Source organism: Salmo salar, chromosome ssa21, assembly GCF_905237065.1.
Source record: "Salmo salar chromosome ssa21, Ssal_v3.1, whole genome shotgun sequence".
Taxonomy (NCBI): domain Eukaryota; kingdom Metazoa; phylum Chordata; class Actinopteri; order Salmoniformes; family Salmonidae; genus Salmo; species Salmo salar.
In genome coordinates, this window is record NC_059462.1 from 44,222,464 (window position 1) to 44,244,539 (window position 22,076).

The 22,076-nt window shown below is 43.8% G+C and overlaps 1 protein-coding gene across 2 annotated transcripts in view; it reads left to right on the forward strand.

Moving 5' to 3' along the window:
- The window catches only part of LOC106582389 (NEDD8-conjugating enzyme UBE2F), a 90,049-nt gene that overhangs the window by 62,546 nt on the left and 5,427 nt on the right, over nucleotides 1–22,076 (forward strand). For both annotated transcript variants that reach the window (XM_014165456.2, XM_045704817.1), the window contains one exon: nucleotides 2,945–3,007. In XM_014165456.2, coding sequence (XP_014020931.1) covers nucleotides 2,945–3,007 — 63 coding nt within the window. The remainder of the gene's footprint in view (nucleotides 1–2,944; nucleotides 3,008–22,076) is intronic.

Sequence of the window (22,076 nt, forward strand, 5' to 3'; positions counted from 1 at the left end):
GACAGCTTTTCAGGCCGATTTAAGTAAAAACTGTTTGAAAGTCAACATTGGCCTCATGATTAAATCGCTGAGCAGTTTGCTTCCTCTCCGCCAACTGAGTTAGGAAGCACGCTTGTATCTTTGTAGTGACTGGGTGTATTGATACACCATCCAAAGTGTAATGTTTAACTTCACTATGCTCAAAGGGATATTCAAATTCGTTTTTTTTTTGTTTTTTTTTTACACATCTACCAATAGGTGCCCTTCTTTGCTAGGCATTAGAAAACCTCTTGTCTTTGATTGAATCTGTGTTTAAAATTCACTGCAGGGCTGAGAGACCTTACAGATAATTATATATGGTAGTTACAGAGATGAGGTAGTCATTCAGAAATCATGTTAAACGCTATTATTGCACACAGTGAGTCCATGCTACTTATTATGTGACTTGTTAAGCACATTTTTACTCATTAACCTCTTGGGGCTAGGTGGGACGCTAGCGTGCCACCCGTGGTGCACTCCATCAACAGCAGGTGCATTTCAAGAGCGGCAAATTTGAATCCAAATAAATGTCAAAATTCAAATTTTTCAAAAATACAACTATGTTACACCATTTGAAAGATAAACATCTCCTTAATCTAACCACGTTTTACGATTTCAAAAAAGTTTTACGGCAAAAGCATAAATTTAGAGTATGTTAGGACAGTACATTTACAAGAGTTGTGTGTAATGTTTTGTCAAGTCAAAGACAGGGTCACCAAAACCATAAAACCAGCTAAAATGATGCACTAACCTTTTACAATCTCCATCAGATGACACTCCTAGGACATTATGTTAGACAATGCATGCATTTTTAGTTCTATCAAGTTCATTTTTATATCCAAAAACAGCGTTTTACTATGGCATTGATGTTGAGGAAATCGTTTCCCTCCAATAACCGGCAGTCAAGTCAGCGTCAGAAATTAAATAATTAAAATTAGAAAACATTGTTAAAATATTATATTGTCATTTAAAGAATTATAGATTTACATCTCTTGAACGCAATCAACTTGCCAGATTTAAAAATAACCTTACTGGGAAATCACACTTTGCAATAATCTGAGCACTGCGCCCAGAAAAATACGCGTTGCGATACAGACTAGACGTCATGTTGGGGAGATCTAAAATCGAAAATACTATGTAAATAATCCATTACCTTTGATTCTCTTCATCAGATGTCACTTCCAGGTATCACAGGTCCATAACGAATGTAGTTTTGTTCAAAAAAGCTCATCATTTATGTCCAAAAATCTCCGTCTCGTTAGCACATGATGTAAGCCAGCCGGACTTCTCGTCATGAACGAGGGGAAAAAATATATTTCCGTTCGTTCAAACATGTCAAACGTTGTATAGCATAAATCATTAGGGCCTTTTTAACCAGAACATGAATAATATTCAAGGTGGACGAATGCATACTCTTTTATAACGTATTGGAACGAGGGTACCCAACATGAACTCGCGCGCCAGGTGTCTAATGGGACATCACCGTTCCATGGCTCTTGTTCGGTCAGATCTCCCTCCAGAAGACTCAAAACACTTTGTAAAGGCTGGTGACATCTAGTGGAAGCAATAGGAAGTGCCAAAATATTCCTAAACCCCTGTGTTTTTCAATGGGATAGGTTTAAAGTCAATACAACACATCAGGTATCCACTTCCTGTCAGAAAATGTCTCAGGGTTTTGCCTGCCAAATGAGTTCTGTTATACTCACAGACACCATTCAAACAGTTTTGGAAACTTTAGAGTGTTTTCTATCCATATATAATAAGTATATGCATATTCTAGTTACTGGGTAGGATTAGTAACCAGATTAAATCGGGTACATTTTTTTTATCCAGACGTGCAAATGCTGCCCCCTAGACCCAACAGGTTAACTTATTTAGGCTTGCCATTACCAAGGGGTTAAATACTTCTTGACTCAAGACATTTCAGCTATTAATTGTTCATACATTTTTATAAATGACTAAAAACATCATTCCACTTTGTGTGTAATCCAGTGACAAACAAAATTAATTTAATCCATTATAAGTTCAGCCTGTAACACAACAAAATGTGGAAAAAGTCAACGGGTGTGAATATATTTTCTGAAGGCACTGTATGCCCATAAATGAGGAACAGGTACACTGAGGATGTTAAAATCTCTTATTTAAAAAAAACAACAAACAAACCCGTTTCCTAACATTCCCCAAGCATTTTGTGTAAACATTGAGGAGAAAACAGGTGGGTAATGAGAATTTGCGTGTTAAGTGTTTCTGGAATGCTGTGTTGCTTGGTGGCTGTGTCCCACGGTAATGATAAGAGACTAACCGATATGTTTTTTTGTTGGTCGGATTCCCATTTTTCTGCAGATACACTGTTTTACAGCACGGAAATGAAAGAGTGTAATTTCTTCACACATGTTATCAAATTGCCATCTAAAAGAGAGATTGTTCAAGAAATATGCTTAAAATGTGTTTCTTATATTGTAAAATAATAACACATCACGAGACTGGTCGCAAATGATCAGATAAGCATGACATTTCCTTTTTTCATCCTTTTTATTGAAAATCTGTTATCTGTGACATTTTCGTCCGATACCAATATATCGGTAAAAGGCCAATTTCAGCCACTAATATCGGTGAACCGATATATCGGACGGACTCTGGTGGTGCTGCAGCCTGATGCTCAGTCATGCCCTGAGGCTTAGCTTTTAATCAGGAAGTGAGGCGCTCGCCACACAGGCCTTGCCACCATTTTATCTCCCTAATAGCACAATGCGCCTCGCTCGCCATGCACACAGTCTCTATGGCAACAGGATTATTACACTACTTTGTTTGTCAGTTAGTATCACACAACAACAAACCTAATAGTCTGGCAAGTGGTTGTTTGTTTTAATCTTGGTTAGCAGGTTGTTGTTTATTTAAACAGTTGTCGCTCTCTCATTTCCCTCAGGATCTACTTAACTTTGATGACCCATTGAACATTGACGCGGCCGAGCATCATCTGCGTGATAAGGTAATGAAACCAACCAGTCCACCTGGAGGGAGGTCATCTTCCCTCTATCCTGTACATGGCCTTACATGAGCAGCAGGAAGTTGGAATTGTTGTCGGAAAGCTCTACAAGTGGAATGTGGGGTAGTTCTGTAGAACTCTCTCTCACCACCACTGGACTGTGAGTGGGTCAAATGGACCATTCAGAACCACTAGAGACTGGGCTGTAGTGACTGGGCTGTAGTGTATGTCTCACTCGGTATGTCTAAGCAGGGCACTATATAGTAAATAGGAAGCCATTTGGGATGCACCCTATGTCTCATTCTCCCTGCAGGAGACAGACCAGTGTGTCGACGTGGATTAACTTACATCCTGTTGTACACACTGCTGCTGAAACATCCAGCCAACCAGGCCCCCAAGAGCTGGTCTGGGATCAGAGGTTCCCAGAGGAACTTACATCCTGACACATTAACTACCGGAACAGCGAGCCCCTAAGCCAGCCCCCCAAGAGGTGATCTGGGAACCTCAGATCCCAGAGGAACTTACATCCTGACACACTGACTACCGGAACAGCCAGCTCCCCAAGAGCTGGTCTGGGATCAGACTGTTGTTGACATGAGTGATTGGATTCACTGTGATGTGTCTCCTACCGTACTGCAGGCCTAGCCTGGCCTAGTAGCACCATTGCAGAGAGACAGCGCTAGCAGCTGTTCCAACCGCTCCATAATTAAACTGTGGTGGGACCACTCGCACTCCCTCCCAAATGGTGCTCGGCTGGGGCTTGCAGTACTCCCAAGGTGCTCCCCAGTCCCCAGCCAGGCATGTGCTTCACTGCAGAGAGACGGAAAGAGCAGCTTAATATCTCAACAGCAGGGCAGGACTACTGTACTGTCTTCGTGGACTCATGCTTTATTATAGGTGGTTTACAGTCAAACGCTCCCTAAAACACTTCAGCGAGCAGGCCTTTCTAATCGACCTAGCCCGGGTATCCTGGAAGGATATTGACCTCATCCCGTCAGTAGATGATGCCTGGTTGTTCTTTAAAAGTGCTTTCCTCTCCATCTTAAATAATTATGACCGTTCAAAAAATGTAGAACTAAGAACAGATATAGCCCTTGGTTCTCTCCAGACCTGACTGCCCTTGACCAACACAAAAACATCCTGTGGCGCTCTGCATTAGCATCGAATAGCCCCCACGATATGCAACTTTTCAGGGAAGTCAGGAACCAATATACTTCGTCAGTTAGGAAAGCTAAGGCTAGCTTTTTCAAACAGAAATTTGCTTCCTGTAACACTAATTCCAAAAAGGACACTGTAAAGTCCATGGAGAATAAGAGCACCTCCTCCCAGCTGCCCACTGCACTGAGGATAGGAAACATTGTCACCACTGATAAATCTACAATAATTGATCATTTCAATAAGCATTTTTCTATGGCTGGCCATGCTTTCCATCTGGCTACCCCTACCCCAGCCAACATCTCAGCACCCCCTGTAGCAACTTGCCCATGCCCCCCACCCCCCGCTTCTCCTTCACCCAAATCCAGACAGCTGATATTCTGAAAGAGCTGCAAAATCTGGACCCCTACAAATCAGCTGGGCGAGACAATCTTGACTTTCTCTTTCTAAAATGATCTGCCGAAATTGTTGCTTACCCTGTTACTAGCCTGTTCAATCTCTCTTTCGTATCGTTTGAGATCCCCAAAGATTTGAAAGCTGCCGCAGTCATCCCTCTCTTTAAAGGGGGAGACGCTCTAGACCCAAACTGTTATAGACCTATATCCATCCTGCCCTGCATCTCTAAAATCTTCAAAAGTCAAGTTAACAAACAGATCACCGACCATTTCGAATCCCACTGTACCTTCCCCACTATGCAATCTGGTTTCCGAGCCATTCATGGGTGCACCTCAGCCACGCTCAAGGTCCTAAACGGTATCATAACCACCATTGATAAAAGACAGTACTGTGCAGCCATCTTCATTGACCTGGCCAAGGCTTTCGACTTGGTCAATCACCACATTCTTATCGGCAGACTCAGTAGCCTTGGCTTCTCAAATGACTGCCTCGCCTGGTTCACCAACTACTTCTCAGATAGAGTTCAGTGTGTCAAATCGGAGGGCCTGTTGTCCGGACCTCTGGCAGTCTCTATGGGAGTGCCACAGGGTTCAATTCTCGGCCGACTTTTTTCTCTATATATACCAATGATGTCGCTCTTGATTCTCTGATCCACCTCTACGCAGACGACAACATTCTGTGTACATCTGGCCCTTCTTTGGACACTGTGCTAACAAACCTCCAAACGATCTTCAATGCCATGCAACACTCCTTCCAAGGCCTCCAACTGACTTTAAAAGCAAGTAAAACTAAGTGCATGCTCTTCAACCGATTGCTGCCCGCACCCTCCCGCCCGACTAGCATCACTACTCTGGACGGTTCTGACTTAGAATATGTGGACAACTACAAATACCTAGGTGTCTGGTTAGACTGTAAACTCTCCTTCCAGATTCACATTAAGCATCTCCAATCCAAAGTTAAATCTAGAATTGGCTTCCTATTTCGCAACAAAGCCTCCTTCACTCATGCTGCCAAACATCAGCTGTCAGAGCAGCTTACCGATCACTGTACCTGTACACAGCCAATCTGTAAATAGCACACCCAACTACCTCATCCCCATATTATTACTTACCCTCTTGCTCTTTTGCACCCCAGTATCTCTACTTGCACATCATCATCTACACATCTATCACTCCAGTATTAATGCTAAATTGTAATTATTTTGCCTCTGGCCTATTTATTGCCTACCTCCCTACTCTTCTACATTTGCACACACTGTACATAGGTTTTTCTATTGTGTTATTGACTGTAAGTTTGTTTGTGTAACTCTGTGTTTTGATTTTGTTGCACTGCTTTGCTTTATCTTGGCCAGGTCGCAGTTGTAAATGTGAACTTGTTCTCAACTGGCCTACCTGGTTAAATAAAGGTGAAATAAAAATAAAATACAGGAAAGGTCAGGCCTTCAGTCTGTTGGCCACTGCAGCAGGTCAATATCGGCACCGTCTCCTCCTGTGTAGAATGGAGGCTTTGACTGCCTGGCTTGGTGATCGGTTCACACCGGTTGGTTTCGCACACCAACACCCCAAGCCCTGTTCAAAACTCAGATTGGGCTTGAGGAACACAAACTAGAGGAAAAGAGACAGGAGAAAGTATGTGAGGGAAGGAAGGAACATGCTGAACTGATGTCTGAGAGGAGGCAGGAGACAGGAGAGGAGGCAGGAGACAGGAGAGGAGGCAGGAGACAGGAGAGGAGGCAGGAGACAGGAGAGGAGGCAGGAGACAGGAGAGGAGGCAGGACCTACAGGAAGTATTTATTTCAGTGGATGGTTTCCTCTGGTCTCTACAGTCCTGAGGGATCCGGTGTTGTCTTTTATTTCTAAAGTTCTGTCTGTCTAACCGTCGCAAGGCCTGTGCAGTGAATCTGTGTTCTGCAACATTACACACCTAAAACGTCCACCTTTTACAGTAGGAGTAGTGGTTGACATGTAGTTATTAACCAGTGCAGTATGTGCATATGTGCCGGATGTTTGTATGAAAACTATTAATCCACTTTAAAGTATATATTCTTTATTATGAACATCCGCGCTATTAACATCCTTGAGTTGCCAACTAAGTATTAAAATGTTTAATTCAAATTATTCCTTAAGCTCTCAGAATGATTTATATCTTCAATGAATGCAACATCATTTGCATATTACTGATCCAGGCCTTACATTTCCTTATGTGTTTTCCAGTTGTAGCTTCTAGCCTGGAGCTGTGCATTCAGACATGTATTTGCACATTATTTACATTTTGAGTTAGTCATACAATTAGATATATTCATTTAAAACCACTGTCTTCTGCAGACCTCATATTTCTCAGCTTTGTGTACTTCAGCCTTTCTACCAAACAGGCTTCTGGGGCTGGGTCCCAACTGTGTTGCTGTGGCAGCCATTTGGTCACATTAGGAGTATGGATCCTTCTGTGTGATGGTCTGTCCATCCTGTCTGTCTGTCTGAATGATGCTGCTCAACTGGGCAGAAGGCTCTGTTGGGGAGACGACTCATCTCTCACACACCACTGTAACTGTAAGGTTGTTGTTCAGAGCAGCCATTCAGACCAATTACAGAGAGAGTTACAAAGAGAGTAGTGTCCACAGGCCATAGTGGGCTTCCTACACAGTGGGCCCCAAAACACTCAGGAAACAAGGTGCTACACTGTAAACTACACTGTGAACTGAGAAACCCCCTTGTGTTAGAACAGCTCCCCCTGGACAGTACCATTGATGCACTACTATGACAGGTTCCCCTGGACAGTACCATTGATGCACTACTGTGACAGGTTCCCCTGGACAGTACCATTGATGCACTACTATGACAGGTTCCCCTGGACAGTACCATTGATGCACTACTATGACAGGTTCCCCTGGACAGTACCATTGATGCACTACTGTGACAGGTTCCCCTGGACAGTACCATTGATGCACTACTATGACAGGTTCCCCTGGACAGTACCATTGATGCACTACTATGACAGGTTCCCCTGGACAGTACCGTTGATGCACTACTGTGACAGGTTCCCCTGGACAGTACCGTTGATGCACTACTGTGACAGGTTCCCCTGGACAGTACCGTTGATGCACTACTGTGACAGGTTCCCCTGGACAGTACCGTTGATGCACTACTGTGACAGGTTCCCCTGGACGGTACCGTTGTTTTTCATATCAGGAAGAACTCGTCTCATCATCCCTATTTAGTGATTTTGAAGGTCAATTTGATTCACGCCACTCTGCAGGAAATGGGGAAATGAAAATAAGCAGGAATGGTTATCGAAACAGACCGAACTAAAAGTTTTCTGCTGTGTCAGAATTATTCTCAAGTCAGCTTCCCTGTGGCGTTGAAAATGGCTGAGTTGCACTAGTAACAGCCGGGGAAGCCAGGTCGGGTGTTGGTGTGAGTCAGGTCCACAATCAAGCAAAGTAAAGGAACGGTGGCCCATGCAATAGTCCCTAAAATATTTCTCAGCACTGAGTAAATTTCCAGTTCTGCTGAGCGCAGACTTGAAAATTGTGAAAATTCTGTGCAACTTCCAGTGTGCTTTTACTGTGAACACTGAGGCTGTACCCGCTTTGTTCGTTTTAACAGGGGCTAAGTAGGCTATTGTGGCAATTTGATCATAACTAGGGCCTACCAGAGTGGCCTACCATCAAAAACAATGTAGAAAATGCATCCCATAACATTTTTACATGGAAATAGCTGTTCTATCATTCAGCCTACAGTAGCAGCCGATGTGTGGTGTTCAATGTAGGCCTACATTCCATGAGACTTTTGAAAATAAACATGCAGGGCTTGACATTAACCTGTTTATCCACTTGTCCTTCAGACAAGGAGGTGACTGAAAATGGTATTGTTTGATGAAAGAAACCACTTTACAAAATTAAAATGCATTACTATTCACATACTATTATTACAGAGAATCAGACAAATTATGCTACCCTATTGTCTACTTAGCTTATTCAAGCCTGTCTCGAAATACAACACTGCCACTTTAAGACAAAAAAAGTTATTTATGTGACTCACTATTCAAAGATGTCTTGAAATGTACAAGTTTTGTGCTCTTGTAGGAAGCAATCCCTCCCCTATTGCTGACTACAAATGATCTATAACTGGGCTGATAACTCACTAACTAGTAAAGGATATGAACAAAATGTGCACACCTGGCTACATGCAGCTCTTGCTTTGATCTCAAAACAAGCGCATCTACTCAGACCACAGCTGTAAACACAGTCTAGATCAAAATAAAGGGCACAGATCCATATACAGTGAGGGGGAAAAAAGTATTTGATCCCCTACTGATTTTGTACGTTTGCCCACTGACAAAGAAATGATCAGTCTATAATTTTAATGGTAGGTTTATTTGAACAGTGAGAGACACAATAACAACAACAAAAAATCGCATGTCAAAAATGTTATAAATTGATTAGCATTTTAATAGGAAAACTCTAGGAAGTTGAGTGAAGTTCAATATCATGCTTCTCTCCGTGGGCTGATAGAGTATTTATTCTGCGCGGAGGGAACATTGTACATGCTCCCTCACGCTAACACAGATCTGTAGTAGTTGTCCCAGCTGCCTCTCCCACCCCCTGCCAAGTGTGATGTCCACGGTCTGTGGTTCTCGACGTGAGGGCGGGGGCATATGTGAGGAGTGTCCAATCTCTGGGTCTCCCCTGACTCTGTAGCTGTGGCATGCCGACTGAACATCAAGTCACTGTGCAGGAGGGAACTGGGGAACCACAACTCACACGTCCGCCACATAGCACGTCTGCCTCACTAATGCTAAATGACCATGTAGTGACCATACTGATGCATCAGTCGCCCTGCTTACTGACTCCCCTGTGGTGTCTCTTCACAGGCAGCTGGGCCTCAAACTCTCTTGCTCTCTCTCGCGCTCTTTCACTCTCTGTCTCTTTCACTCTCTCTCTGTCCCTCTACCTCCCTCTTTCAGAGTGGTCAGGACACCTCCATGGGGGTCATCCCTCTACCTCCCTCTTTCAGAGTGGACAGGACACCTCCATGGGGGTCATCCCTCTACCTCCCTCTTTCAGAGTGGACAGGACACCTCCATGGGAGTCATCCCTCTACCTCCCTCTTTCAGAGTGGACAGGACACCTCCATGGGGGTCATCCCTCTACCTCCCTCTTTCAGAGTGGACAGGACACCTCCATGGGGGTCATCCCTCTACCTCCCTCTTTCAGAGTGGACAGGACACCTCCATGGGGGTCATCCCTCTACCTCCCTCTTTCAGAGTGGACAGGACACCTCCATGGGGGTCATCCCTCCACCTCCCTCTTTCAGAGTGGACAGGACACCTCCATGGGGGTCATCCCTCTACCTCCCTCTTTCAGAGTGGACAGGACACCTCCATGGGGGTCATCCCTCTACCTCCCTCTTTCAGAGTGGACAGGACACCTCCATGGGGGTCATCCCTCTACCTCCCTCTTTCAGAGTGGACAGGACACCTCCATGGGAGTCATCCCTCTACCTCCCTCTTTCAGAGTGGACAGGACACCTCCATGGGGGTCATCCCTCTACCTCCCTCTTTCAGAGTGGACAGGACACCTCCATGGGGGTCATCCCTCTACCTCCCTCTTTCAGAGTGGACAGGACACCTCCATGGGGGTCATCCCTCTACCTCCCTCTTTCAGAGTGGACAGGACACCTCCATGGGGGTCATCCCTCTACCTCCCTCTTTCAGAGTGGACAGGACACCTCCATGGGGGTCATCCCTCAACCTCCCTCTTTCAGAGTGGACAGGACACCTCCATGGGGGTCATCCCTCTACCTCCCTCTTTCAGAGTGGACAGGACACCTCCATGGGGGTCATACAGTAGTTCTGTGTGAAAGATGGAACATACCAAAACGGAACAGACTGCTGACCGTTGACCTTAAAACTATGGCGCCTAAAGAAACCGATGATTAGCCAGGCGAGATGTCTGTCTTGACCTTCATACTGTATGTTTTTTAACAAACACAAAATAATATTGGACCTATACGTTGAAATGTCAATGTGGTATACACCTAGCTATAGCAATGCCACAGAAAACAGTTGATTTTAAAGTTGGCCACAGCAAACTAACAGCAACATTTCCAGTGATAAGTCACTCTAGCATGGTCAGCCATTCTGCACCATTAATGATCCCCAGTTCGATGGCTTAGAGAAGCCTTTACACAAGGTTCTCCTGAGGAACCATGAGGAACCCTGTGGTCTTATGACTGCATCCTAATGCAAGTCTATGGATCTCCATCCAGCACAGGACCAGTTTGTCTGACTGTGGATTAATAGCCAATTAGCCAACTGTTTGCATGTCCGATCTGGTTCTTCATGGTTCTACATTACATGGTTCTGCATTACATGGTTCTACGAAGTGGTCATTAACGCCATGTATGTCTGTTTCATGAAGTGGAAATCTGGACGGTGCAGAAGTAGTTATTTTCATTCTGTGAAATCACTATCTGACCTGTGTTATGTCAGACTGTCTGTCTAGTGTTTAACACCTTGGTAGCTGTAGGCCACCTTCAACCCTGACCTGATCTGACCTGAATCGATCCCATCTACCATTGGCCTCCGGAATGTTTTCTCAGTAGCCCTGCTGTGGCGGTAGAGGGGATTAACAGTGATAAAAGTGAGAGATGTGTGCCGTGAGGTCTCCTTTCTCACCACAGATCTCTCTCTCTATCGGCCACCCCCTCCTTTTCATCCTCCCATCCACCTCTTCATCCATCCCTCCCTCCCTTCCACTGCCTATCATGACAGCCTCTGCTGAGATGGTGTTCAGGTGATGTGATTACCGTTACATAACCAGACTGCTGCTCCTGCCTGCAGCAATAGTGGTGTACAGCTTGCCTGGGCCTCTGAGCTGATAGGGTTTACCAGACACGGTAGTGTTCCACTACCCAGGAAGCCCTGTTGCAACACTGATATGATATATGTTGTTTCCTGCCTGTGGTGTACACAGTGGCGTCAGGAGAGAAGAGCAGTATACAGGAGAATCACATTAATGCTGGGCTGTCTGGTCCCATCTGGACAGTGGACATCCAGGTTGGGCTATCAGACTATTTAGGCTGGAGGGGGAGTGAGTGTTTGAGGGTCTCTCACTCTGCAGATGGTCCAAACTGTCCCAAAATAGAGAAGAGTATAGAACATCTCTGGATGACGTGCTCCTCACTAAGTAAAAAGGTCAAGTCACCTGTTATCCCTGCCTGGATAGGGAGGAGAGAAGAGGAGCCATGCAGGCCTGTGTCCTGACGTTACCTTTTTTGGTGTAAGAAATTATGTCACAGGGTCGCTGAATGCCATTGATTGGTCATTTTTGTGTCTGAAAACTTCTAAATGGCCAAACCAAATAATGTCATCTCTCCCATCTGAGTCTAATAAACAAACGTGCCGTATCAATGACAGCTCACTCAATCATCGCCTGGGAGTCTGAAAACTGACATTGATGAGATCTGACAGGAAATTCTGCTCGTCTCTTTCCCTGTATTCTCTACCAGGGGAGGGACAGTATGTCATTTTTACTTATTCCCTGAGGAAAATGGTTTACAAGTCTGCATGATTATGTTGATTCACTTCAGTTTTACTTTTGAAGTCATTTGAGGACATTGCGTTGTAATCTCAATGGCCAGTTAATTAGGTACACCCATCTAGTACTGGGTCGAACCCCCCCTTTGCCTCCAAAACAGCCTGAAATCTTCGTGGCATGGAAATTAGTATCAAGGGACCTAACGTGTGCCAAGAAAACATTCCCCACACCAGTACCCCACCACCACCAGCCTGTACCATTGACACCAGGCAGGTTGGGTCCATGGCCTCTTACGCCAAATCCTCACTGCCATCAGCTTGATTCATCGAACCAGGCAATGTTTTTCCACGTCTCAATTGTCCAGTGCCGCTTCTTCTTGTTTTTAGCTGATAGGAGTGGAACCCGGTGTGGTCGTCTGCTGCAATAGCCTATCCGTGATAAGGACCGACGACTTGTGCGTTCTGATATGCCGTTCTGCACATCAATGTTGTACTGCGCCGTTATTTGTCTGTTTGTGGCCCACCTGTTAGCTTGCATGATTACTGCCATTCTGCGAGCTGTTTTTGCCTACAGGACTGCCGATGACTGGATGTTTTTGGTCTGCCGCACCATTCTCTGTAAACCCTAGACACTGTTGTGTGTGAAAAGCCCAGGAGGTCAGCCGTTTCCAAGATACTATCATACAGAACCACGCTCAAAGTCACTTATGTCACTTGTTTTGTCCATTCTTATGTTTAATCTAACTGAATGCCTCAATGCCTGACGTGACTCATAGCTGATTTATGCTTGATCCGGTAATGCTGTCCGGAGGCGCCGCATGGAGGGTGTGATGCAATTGTGGAGCCTCTGGAGGCTTACGGAGGCCAAATCGAGCCCTTTACTACCATGCGCCTCTCAATTTTTGTAGCAATGCGGAGGGCTCCGTGTAGCTCCGCACTGACATGATTGGTTGACGGTAGGTGGGGACGGGAGGTCCTGTATAAACACACACTCACTTTCTTGACAACTTCCTTCACAGCAGCTCTGCAAAGCGCAAGAAGTATGAATGCCCTTACTTCTACAGAGGCCGTTTCACAGTAAATCCTGTACAGACACTGCAGACATCGGATCGACCATGCAGTGTCTTTCACTGTCTGTAGGAGCGAACCATTTTAGTGAATGGAGTGGTGTACCTAATAAACTGTCCGCGGAGTGTACGTCTGAACTGTTCTGAATGTCATCATTCATCTCCATTATTATTATTATTATGATGATGATGATTAGTCGTAGTAAAGCCTAATACTATAACACTTTGTAACACTGCATATGGAGGTGTATCAAAAGGCAATTAGCCAGGGAAGAAAGGCATGGCCCAATCAGCTTAGCCAAAGCTCCACAATCCACCAGACACCCCTCACATTTATAATGGGACATATTAATAAGCATAATTACAGGGGGCTGTTTAATACTCTTTGCTGCACTTGGCTCACTGAGTTACTGCCAACATTTTTAGCGGGCTGCAGCGTTATGCAAGAGGGGGAGCCGGGGGTTGGAGGGGGCAGGGGTGGGATGGGGGGTGCAGCAGCGGAATCCCTTGGGGTGTCAGCCTGGAGAGCTCAGAGTGTTCCAAGGTTCCAGTTCTAACTGTTAGTTCTACGTCTCTGTTCTGTCTGCTTAGCTGTGCTGAGGGCTCTTTAACTTAGTGCTGTTTGCTTTGCTCTGCTGCTCTAGTCGGACTAGAAAGCTGTAGCACGTTCCACCCAAGGGGAAGTACAACTATTTGCATTCATTAATTTACCTCTTGAAGAGGTGTTTTGAACACTGGTGTACCTGCCTGCTGGGAGGATGAGCTAATTGGGTAGGATAGGTGACATGGTTCAGTTCACTAAGGAATGACCAGTCAGTCTGTTTCAACTACATGCCTCGTTTGTTTGGTTTCCTACCTAGCGCATTGCTTTCCTATTTCATATCAGTCCCTGTTTCTGTCCTCCCCACGTCCTTGCAGTTTCACGTAACAGACAGACGTCATAATCTCTCTGTAAAACTGTCCCTTCCGGAGGTCAGGTCCCCAGTCATTGTTTGCGGTATTAATGTTTAAAGGGGAATTTATATGGCTTTCACTAAGGACTGAAGAGATTCAGTAGATTATGACTCAAATAGCAGGTTTCCAACCAGCCGTCTGACTGTGATTTTCAGGTGGATTTACAGGAAGTAGAGCCTTCAGGAGGTATTCATACCCCTTGACTTATTCCACATGTTGTTGTGTTACAGCCTGAATTCAAAATTGATTACTTTTTTTTTTTCTCACCCATATGCACACAATACCCAGTAATGACCAAGTGGAAACATGTTTTTAGAAATGTTTGTTCATTTATTGAAAATTAAATGCAGAAATATCTCATTTCCATAAGTATTCACAACCCTACTTTGTAGAATCACTTTTAGCAGCAATTACAGCTGTGAGTCTTTCTGGGTAAGTTTCTAAGAGCTTTCCACATCTGGATGTAAAACATTTGCCCATTATTATTTTCAAAATTCTTCAAGCTCTGTTAAATTGGTTGTTGTTGTTGATCATTGCTAGACAACCATTTTAAGGTATTGCCATAGATTTTCAAGTAGGGTTGCAAAGGGTCGGAAACTTTCCGGGAAATTTACGTAATTTTTAAGCCTGGAAATTTTGCTTAAATGCATCAAAAAAGGTAGCTTATAACAGTGAACCTTTTTTGTGGGATACACAAGGCAATTCTAGGTATTGTGGCGTATTTTGATTAAACTATCCCCAATTCATTGGAATTGCAACCCTCTGCATGCACAGTGCATTCGTCCATCACATGTGCAGTGCATTCTTTCATCACATGTGCAGTGTACTCTTCCATCACATGTACAGCTGCTTCTCAAGATCTTGCACACTAATAAGATGCTATTGATCCCACACTACTACACTGTCGGAGCCAAGGACTACATGCTTTCTTGTAAGTTTTGATTACAATACTGGGTGGGGTGAATATATTTTATGACATACATTTTTTTTTTTTTAACTAGTAAATAGTAGCCTACAGCAAAGTGTGTTTAAATAATTTCTAACTCAGCAATTTCTGCTAGTTAGTTTTTTGCTACCATGTGGGTTTCAGCTTGCTTGAGCCTGCTAACTGAGTGTTAATTCACCTGTTCCATACATGTTTCATTTTAAAACATTTAAATTAAACAACTCCTTTGTAAGATAGCCGCTTAACTATTTATCTGTACATGGAATTGTATTATTTTTTTCCCCCTATTATTATTATTATTATTATTATTATTATTATTATAGTTTTTTGGGGGGGGTTTTATATATATTTTTTGTTTTTCATTTTTATATATATATATATATATATATATATATATATATATATATATATTTTATATTTTCTTTTATTTGTTTTTTTAGTTATTCTTTTTTTTACAGGAAAATGCCACGGGCACTATCTGATGTGTGGAGACATTTCACTGCAGCTAATGTAGAAGGAAAAGCTGTGTACATTTGCAAATACTGTGCCAAATCATATATGAAGAATGCAACAAAGCTGCAGAATCATCTGGCCCAGTGCATAAAGTTTCCTCAGTGCTCACAACAAGCACCTCTGACAAAAGTCCCTCTACTTCTATTTGAGGTGAAAATAATGAATCGGACACCTTATCGATAGCAACAGCTCATGGTCCTCCTGAAATCAAACGTTTTTTTGGCTCCATGGAGGAACGTAGTCAGAGAAATGCTGATGAATGTCTTGCTCGAGCTGTGTATGCAACTGGTTCACCTCTGATGCTCACAGGCAAAGCGTATTGGAAGAGATTTCTGAATGTTCTTCGCCCAGCATACACCCCTCCACTTTGTGGATCTGAGGATCTTTCCCCTGTTGCCTCCATCATCCTCAAAATCCCACCAACATCAGCCGCTTCAGGGCGCAACTGGTCCTTCTTTGGGAACACACACACCAAAGCACACAACAGGCTGACCAATACAAGGGTTGAAAAATTGGTGGCCATTTGGGCAAATTTGAGGCTTTTTGAGGCTGACAATGAGCCATCCTCAACCAGGTTAGAAAATGACAGTGAAGATGAGGCCTCAGAGTCTGATGTTCAAGAGGTGGACATTCTGGAGGTCCCGAGAGAATGACATGGAAGCCTGAGAGGTAGACAAGCAAAGCTTTAGTTTCTTGACTATCATTTTACAGTATGTTGAAAACGTTTTTTGGGAGATGTGATGGATCATTGGGGATCATTCAATATTCCCTTTTTGTTCAGTGAAATCATCCCATGTGAAGAGTCAACTCATTTAATTAAAGTTCAATTCGTAACTAAATTGTTTTTTTATTTCAATTGGAAGGATTTGATCATTTGCAATTATGTCTACTTATGATAAAATGTTTATGTTTCTGTCTCCATATGATATGGTAAATGTATCCAATGCAAAAAAACATCTACATTTAAATTGTATTAATATTAATTTGCATATATTCCCATATTTTCCCATTAATTCCCACGGAAAGATTCCACCTCTGAATATTCCCCAAAATGTGCAACCCTAGATTTAAGTCAAAACTGTAGCTCGGCCACTTAGGAGCATTCACTTGGTAAGCAACTAGTGTAGATTTGGCCTTGTGTTTTAGGTTATTGTCCTGCTGAAAGGTGAGTTAATCTCCCAGTGTCTGGTGGAAAGCAGGCTGAACCAGGTTTTCCTCTAGGATTTTGCCTGTGCTTAGCTCCATTTCTTTATTTATTCAGAACATTCCCCAGTCCTTAACCATTACAAGCATACCCATAACATGATTTAGCCACCACTATGCTTGAAAATATGGAGAGTGGTACTCAGTAATGTGTTGTATTGGATTTGCCCTAAACATAACACTTGTTATGGCACTGACAGAGATGGTCGCTTCGCTTCAGGTCCAATTATTTGTTTTTTTTATGTATTATTTTATGTATTATTTCTTACATTGTTAGCCCAGGAAATCTCAAGTGTTATTACATACAGCCGGGAAGAACTATTGGATATAAAAGTGATGACAACTTACCAACATTACGACCAGGAATACGTCTTTCCCGAAGCGGATCCTTTGTTCGGGCCTCCACCCTGGACATGGGATCTTATCCCAGAGGCCAACCCAAAACAATGAGGTCGCTGCAGGAAAGCCAGACGGAGCGGCCTACTGGTCGGACTCAGAAGGCGAGCACATCAACCACCGCTCCCGAGCATATTACTCGCCAATGTCCAATCTCTAGATAACAAGGTGGATGAAATTAGGGCACGAGTTGCCTTCCAGAGAGACTTCAGCGATTGTAACATTCTCTGTTTCACAGAAAAATGGCTCACTTGGGATATGTTGTCAGAGTCGGTACAGCCATACGGTTTCTTCATGCATCGTGCCGACAGAAACAAACATCTCTCTGGTAAGAAGAAGGGCGGGGGTGTATGCCTTATGGTGTAATCACAATAACATACAGGAACTTAAGTCCTTTTGTTCACCTGACTTAGAATTCCTTACAATCAAATGCGACCGCATTATCTTCCAAGAGAATTCTCTTCGATTATAGTCAAGGCCGTGTATATCCCCCATCCCAAGCAGATACCTTGTCGGCCCTGAAAGAACTTCACTGGACTCTATGTAAACTGGAAACCATACATCCTGAGGCTGCATTTATTGTAGCCGGGGATTTTAACAAAGCTTACCTGAGAACGAGACTTCCTAAATTCTATCAGCATATCAAATCCGCGACACGGGCTGCTAGCATTCTGGATCATTGCTACACTTAACTTTCGCGATGCATACAAAGCCTTCCCCACCCTGCCTTTGGCAAAATGACTCAATTTTGTTGCTCCCAGCCTATAGACAGAAACTAAAACAGGAAAGGTCCGTCCAACGCTGGTCTGACCAATTGGATTCCACGCTTCAGGATGGCGTCGATCACGTGGACTGGGATATGTTCTGGATAGCCTCAGACAACAACATTGATGTATACGCTGACTTAGTGAGCGAGTTTATTAGCAAGTGCATCGGCGATGTCGTACCCACTGTGACTATTATAACATTTCCTAACCAGAAACCGTGGATTGATGGCAACATTCGTGCAAAAATGAAATCGCGAACCGCCGCTTTTAATCATGGCAAGGCGACTGGAAACATGACCGAATACAAACAGTGCAGCTATTCCCTCCGCAAGGCAATCAAACAAGCAAAGCATCAGTATGGAGACAAAGTAGAGTTGCAATTCAATGGCTCAAACACGAGATGTATGTGGCAGAGTCTACAGTCAATCACGGATTACAAAAAGAAAACCAGCCCCGTCGCGGACATCGAAGTCTTGCTCCTAAACAAATTAAACAACTTCTTTGCTCGCTTTGAGGACAATACAGTGCCACTGACACGGCCACTACCAAAGCCTGTGGGCTCTCCTCAATGGCCAATGTGAGTAAAACATGTAAACGTGTTAACCCTCGCAAGGCTGCCGGCCCAGACGGCATCCCTAGCCGCGTCCTCAGAGCATGCGCAGACCAGCTGACTGGTGTGTTTACACACATATTCAATCAATCCCTATCCCACATGCTTCAAGATGGTCACCATTGTTCCTGTTCCCAAGAAAGCTAAGGTAACTGAAATGACTAGCGCGCCCCCGTTGCACTCACTTCTGTCATCATGAAGTGCGTTGAGAGACTAGTCAAGGATCATATCACCTCAACCCTACCCGATACCCTCGACCCACTCCAATTTGCTTACCACCCCAATAGGTCCACTGACGATGCAATCGCCATCGCACTGCACACTGCCCTATCCCATCTGGACAAGAGGAATACCTATTTTAGAATGCTGTTCATTGACTACAGCTCAACATTTAATACCATAGTACCCTCCAAACTCGTCATTAAACTTGAGACCCTGGGTCTTGACCCCGCCCTGTGCAAATGGGTCCTGGACCTTCTGACAGGCTGCCCCCAGGGGGTGAAGGGCAGAAACAACATCTCCACCCCGCTGATCCTAAACACTGGGGTCCTACATGGGTCTGTTCTCAACCCTCTCCTGTACTCCCTGTTCACCCATGACTGCGTGGCCATGCACGCTTCCAACTCAATCATCAAGTTTGCAGACGACACTACAGTAGTATGCTTGATTACCAACAATGACAAGACGGCCTACAGGGAGGAGGTGAAGGCCCTCGGACTGTGGTGTCAGGAAAACAACCTCTCACTCAACAAAACAAAGGAGATGATCGTGGACTTCAGGAGGGAGCACCCCCCCATCCACATTGACGGGACAGTAGTGGAGAGGGTGGAAAGTTAAGTTCCTCGGCGTACACATCACGGACAAACTGAAATGGTCCACCCACACAGACAGCGTAGTGAAGAAGGCGCAACAGCACCTCTTCACCCTCAGGAGGCTGAAGAAATTTGTCCTGTCACCTAAAACGCTCACAAACTTTTACAGATGCACAATCGAGAGCATCCTGTCGGGCTGTATCACCACCTGGTACAAGAACTGCACCACCCTCAACCGCAAGGCTCTCCAGAGGGTAGTGCAGTCTGCACAACGCATCACCGGGGGCAAACTACCTTCCCTCCAGCACACCAACAGCACCCGATGTCACAGGAAGGCCAAAAAGATCATCAAGGACAACAACCACCCGAGCCACTGCCTGTTCACCCCACTATCATCCAGAAGGCGAGGTCAGTACAGGTGCATCAAAGCTGGGACCGAGAGACTGAAAAACAGCTTCTATCTCAAGGCCATCACTGTTAAACAGCCATCACTAACATGGAGAGGCTGCTGTCAACATACAGACTCAAATCTCTGGCCACTTTAATAAATGGACTTAATAAAGTTATCACTAGTCACCTTAAATATGCTGCTTTAATAATGTTTACATATCCTACATTACTCATCTCATATGTATATACTGTTCTATACCATCTACTACATCTTGCCTATGCTTATCATTAGTCACTTTAAATAACGCCACTTTAATGGTTACATATTCTTCATCACTCATCTCATATGTATATACTGCTCTACACCATCTACTGCATCTTGCCTATGCCGCACGGCCATCGCTCATCCCTATATTTATGTACATATTCTTATTCATCCCTTACATTTGTGTGTAAAAGGTAGTTGTTGTGAAATTGTTTGATTACTTGTTAGATATTACTGCATTTTTTTCTCGCCTGAGTAGCCTCGTTTCACTGCAAAAATCAAATGAAACCATCTAGTGTTCAGTGAAATAACAACACAATGTCAAATACAGGTAGTCTAGTCAAATTATTAACACCCAATCACATTAACCGTTACTCTCTCGCGGGAAACCTTCACTCTTGCGCAGACATTTAGAAACAAAACATGACAATTAGAAAAATAAGCCACGGGAGTTTTTGGAGTGAGAATTAAGACGACTTTTGAGTAGTAACATGTATAAAAGCAACAGACACCATTAATAAGAAGGGGCTAGAAGCATCGTATGGTGAGCTACCGAGTGGCTAGAACAGGCAAGCCCCATACTATTGTGAAGGACTTAATTATTCCTGCAGCCGCAAATATGGCTGGGACAATACTGGGAGAAAAGGCCAAAAAAGTTACTTCATCAAACACTGTTTCACGACACATCAGTGACATGGCAGGAGATGTTTTGAAACAATTACTGCTTTGCATACAAGCCAGTGAATTATATGCCTTACAGCTGGATGAGTCAACAGACGTGGCGGGCCTGGCACAGCTCCTGGTGTATGTCCGTTTATGTTTATGGGAGGTCAATTAAGGAAGACCTCCTCTTCTGCAATCCACTGGAAGCCAGGACAACATGAGAGGATACTGGACAGCTTGGTGACATCAAATGGACTTTTGTGGTCAAGATGTGTTGGTATCTGTACTGATGGCGCAAAAGCCATGACAAGGAGACATAGTGGAGTGGTAACGCGCGTGCAAGCAGTTGCTCCCGACGCCACTTGGGTACACTGCAGCATCCACCGAGAGGCTCTTGCTGCCAAGGGAATGCCTGACAGCTTGTAAGACGTTTTGGACTCTACAGTGAAAATGGTTAACTATGTTAAAGGGCTAGGTGTCCCGCTAGCAGGACAACTTCCGGTGAAACTGGAGGGCGCGCAATTCAAATAAATAATCATAAAAATGATGTATATTAAACATTTAGGTACATATAAGTGTCTTATATCGGCTAAAAGCTTAAATTCTTGTTAATCTAACTGCACTGTCCGATTTACAGTAGCTATTACAGCGAAAACATGCCATGCGATTGTTTGAGGACGGCGCCCCACATGAAAATATTTTTCCACCGGCACAGGTTTCATAATACCGATTTTAAATATTCACTTACTTTTTGAAAATCTTCCTCTGATTTGTCATCCAAAGGGTCCCAGCTATAACATGTAGTGTCGTTTTGTTAGATAAAATCTTTCTTTATATCCCAAAAAGTCTGTTTTAGTTGGCCACATCGATTTGAGTAATCCATTCGTTCAACATGTAGAGAAAGTAATCCGGAAAATCTACCCCTAAACTTTGTTTCAACAAGTCAAAATATGTTTGTATTTACTCCTCAGATACCCTAAAATGTAATCAAGCTATAATATTTCTTACGGAAAGAAGTATGTTCAATAGGTGCGTCCTGTCTTCATGGCATGCCCAAACACGTTGTGTCCCTGTACTAAAACTGATATTTCTTAATCGTTTTTGAAGTTACAAGCCTGAAACCTTGAACATAGACTGCTGACACCCTGTGGAAGCCATATGAATTGCATCCAGGGAGCACATTTTCAATATGACCTTATACTTGCCATTCTAAGAGGATGGTCTCTCTCAAAAATAAAAAATAAATTCTTTGGATTTTCACCTACCATATCTATTGTGTTATATTATCCTACATTATTTTAACATTTCTACAAACTTCAAAGTGTTTTCATTCCAAAGGTACCAATTATATGCATATCCTGGCTTCAGGGCCTGAGCAACAGGCAGTTTACTTTGGGCA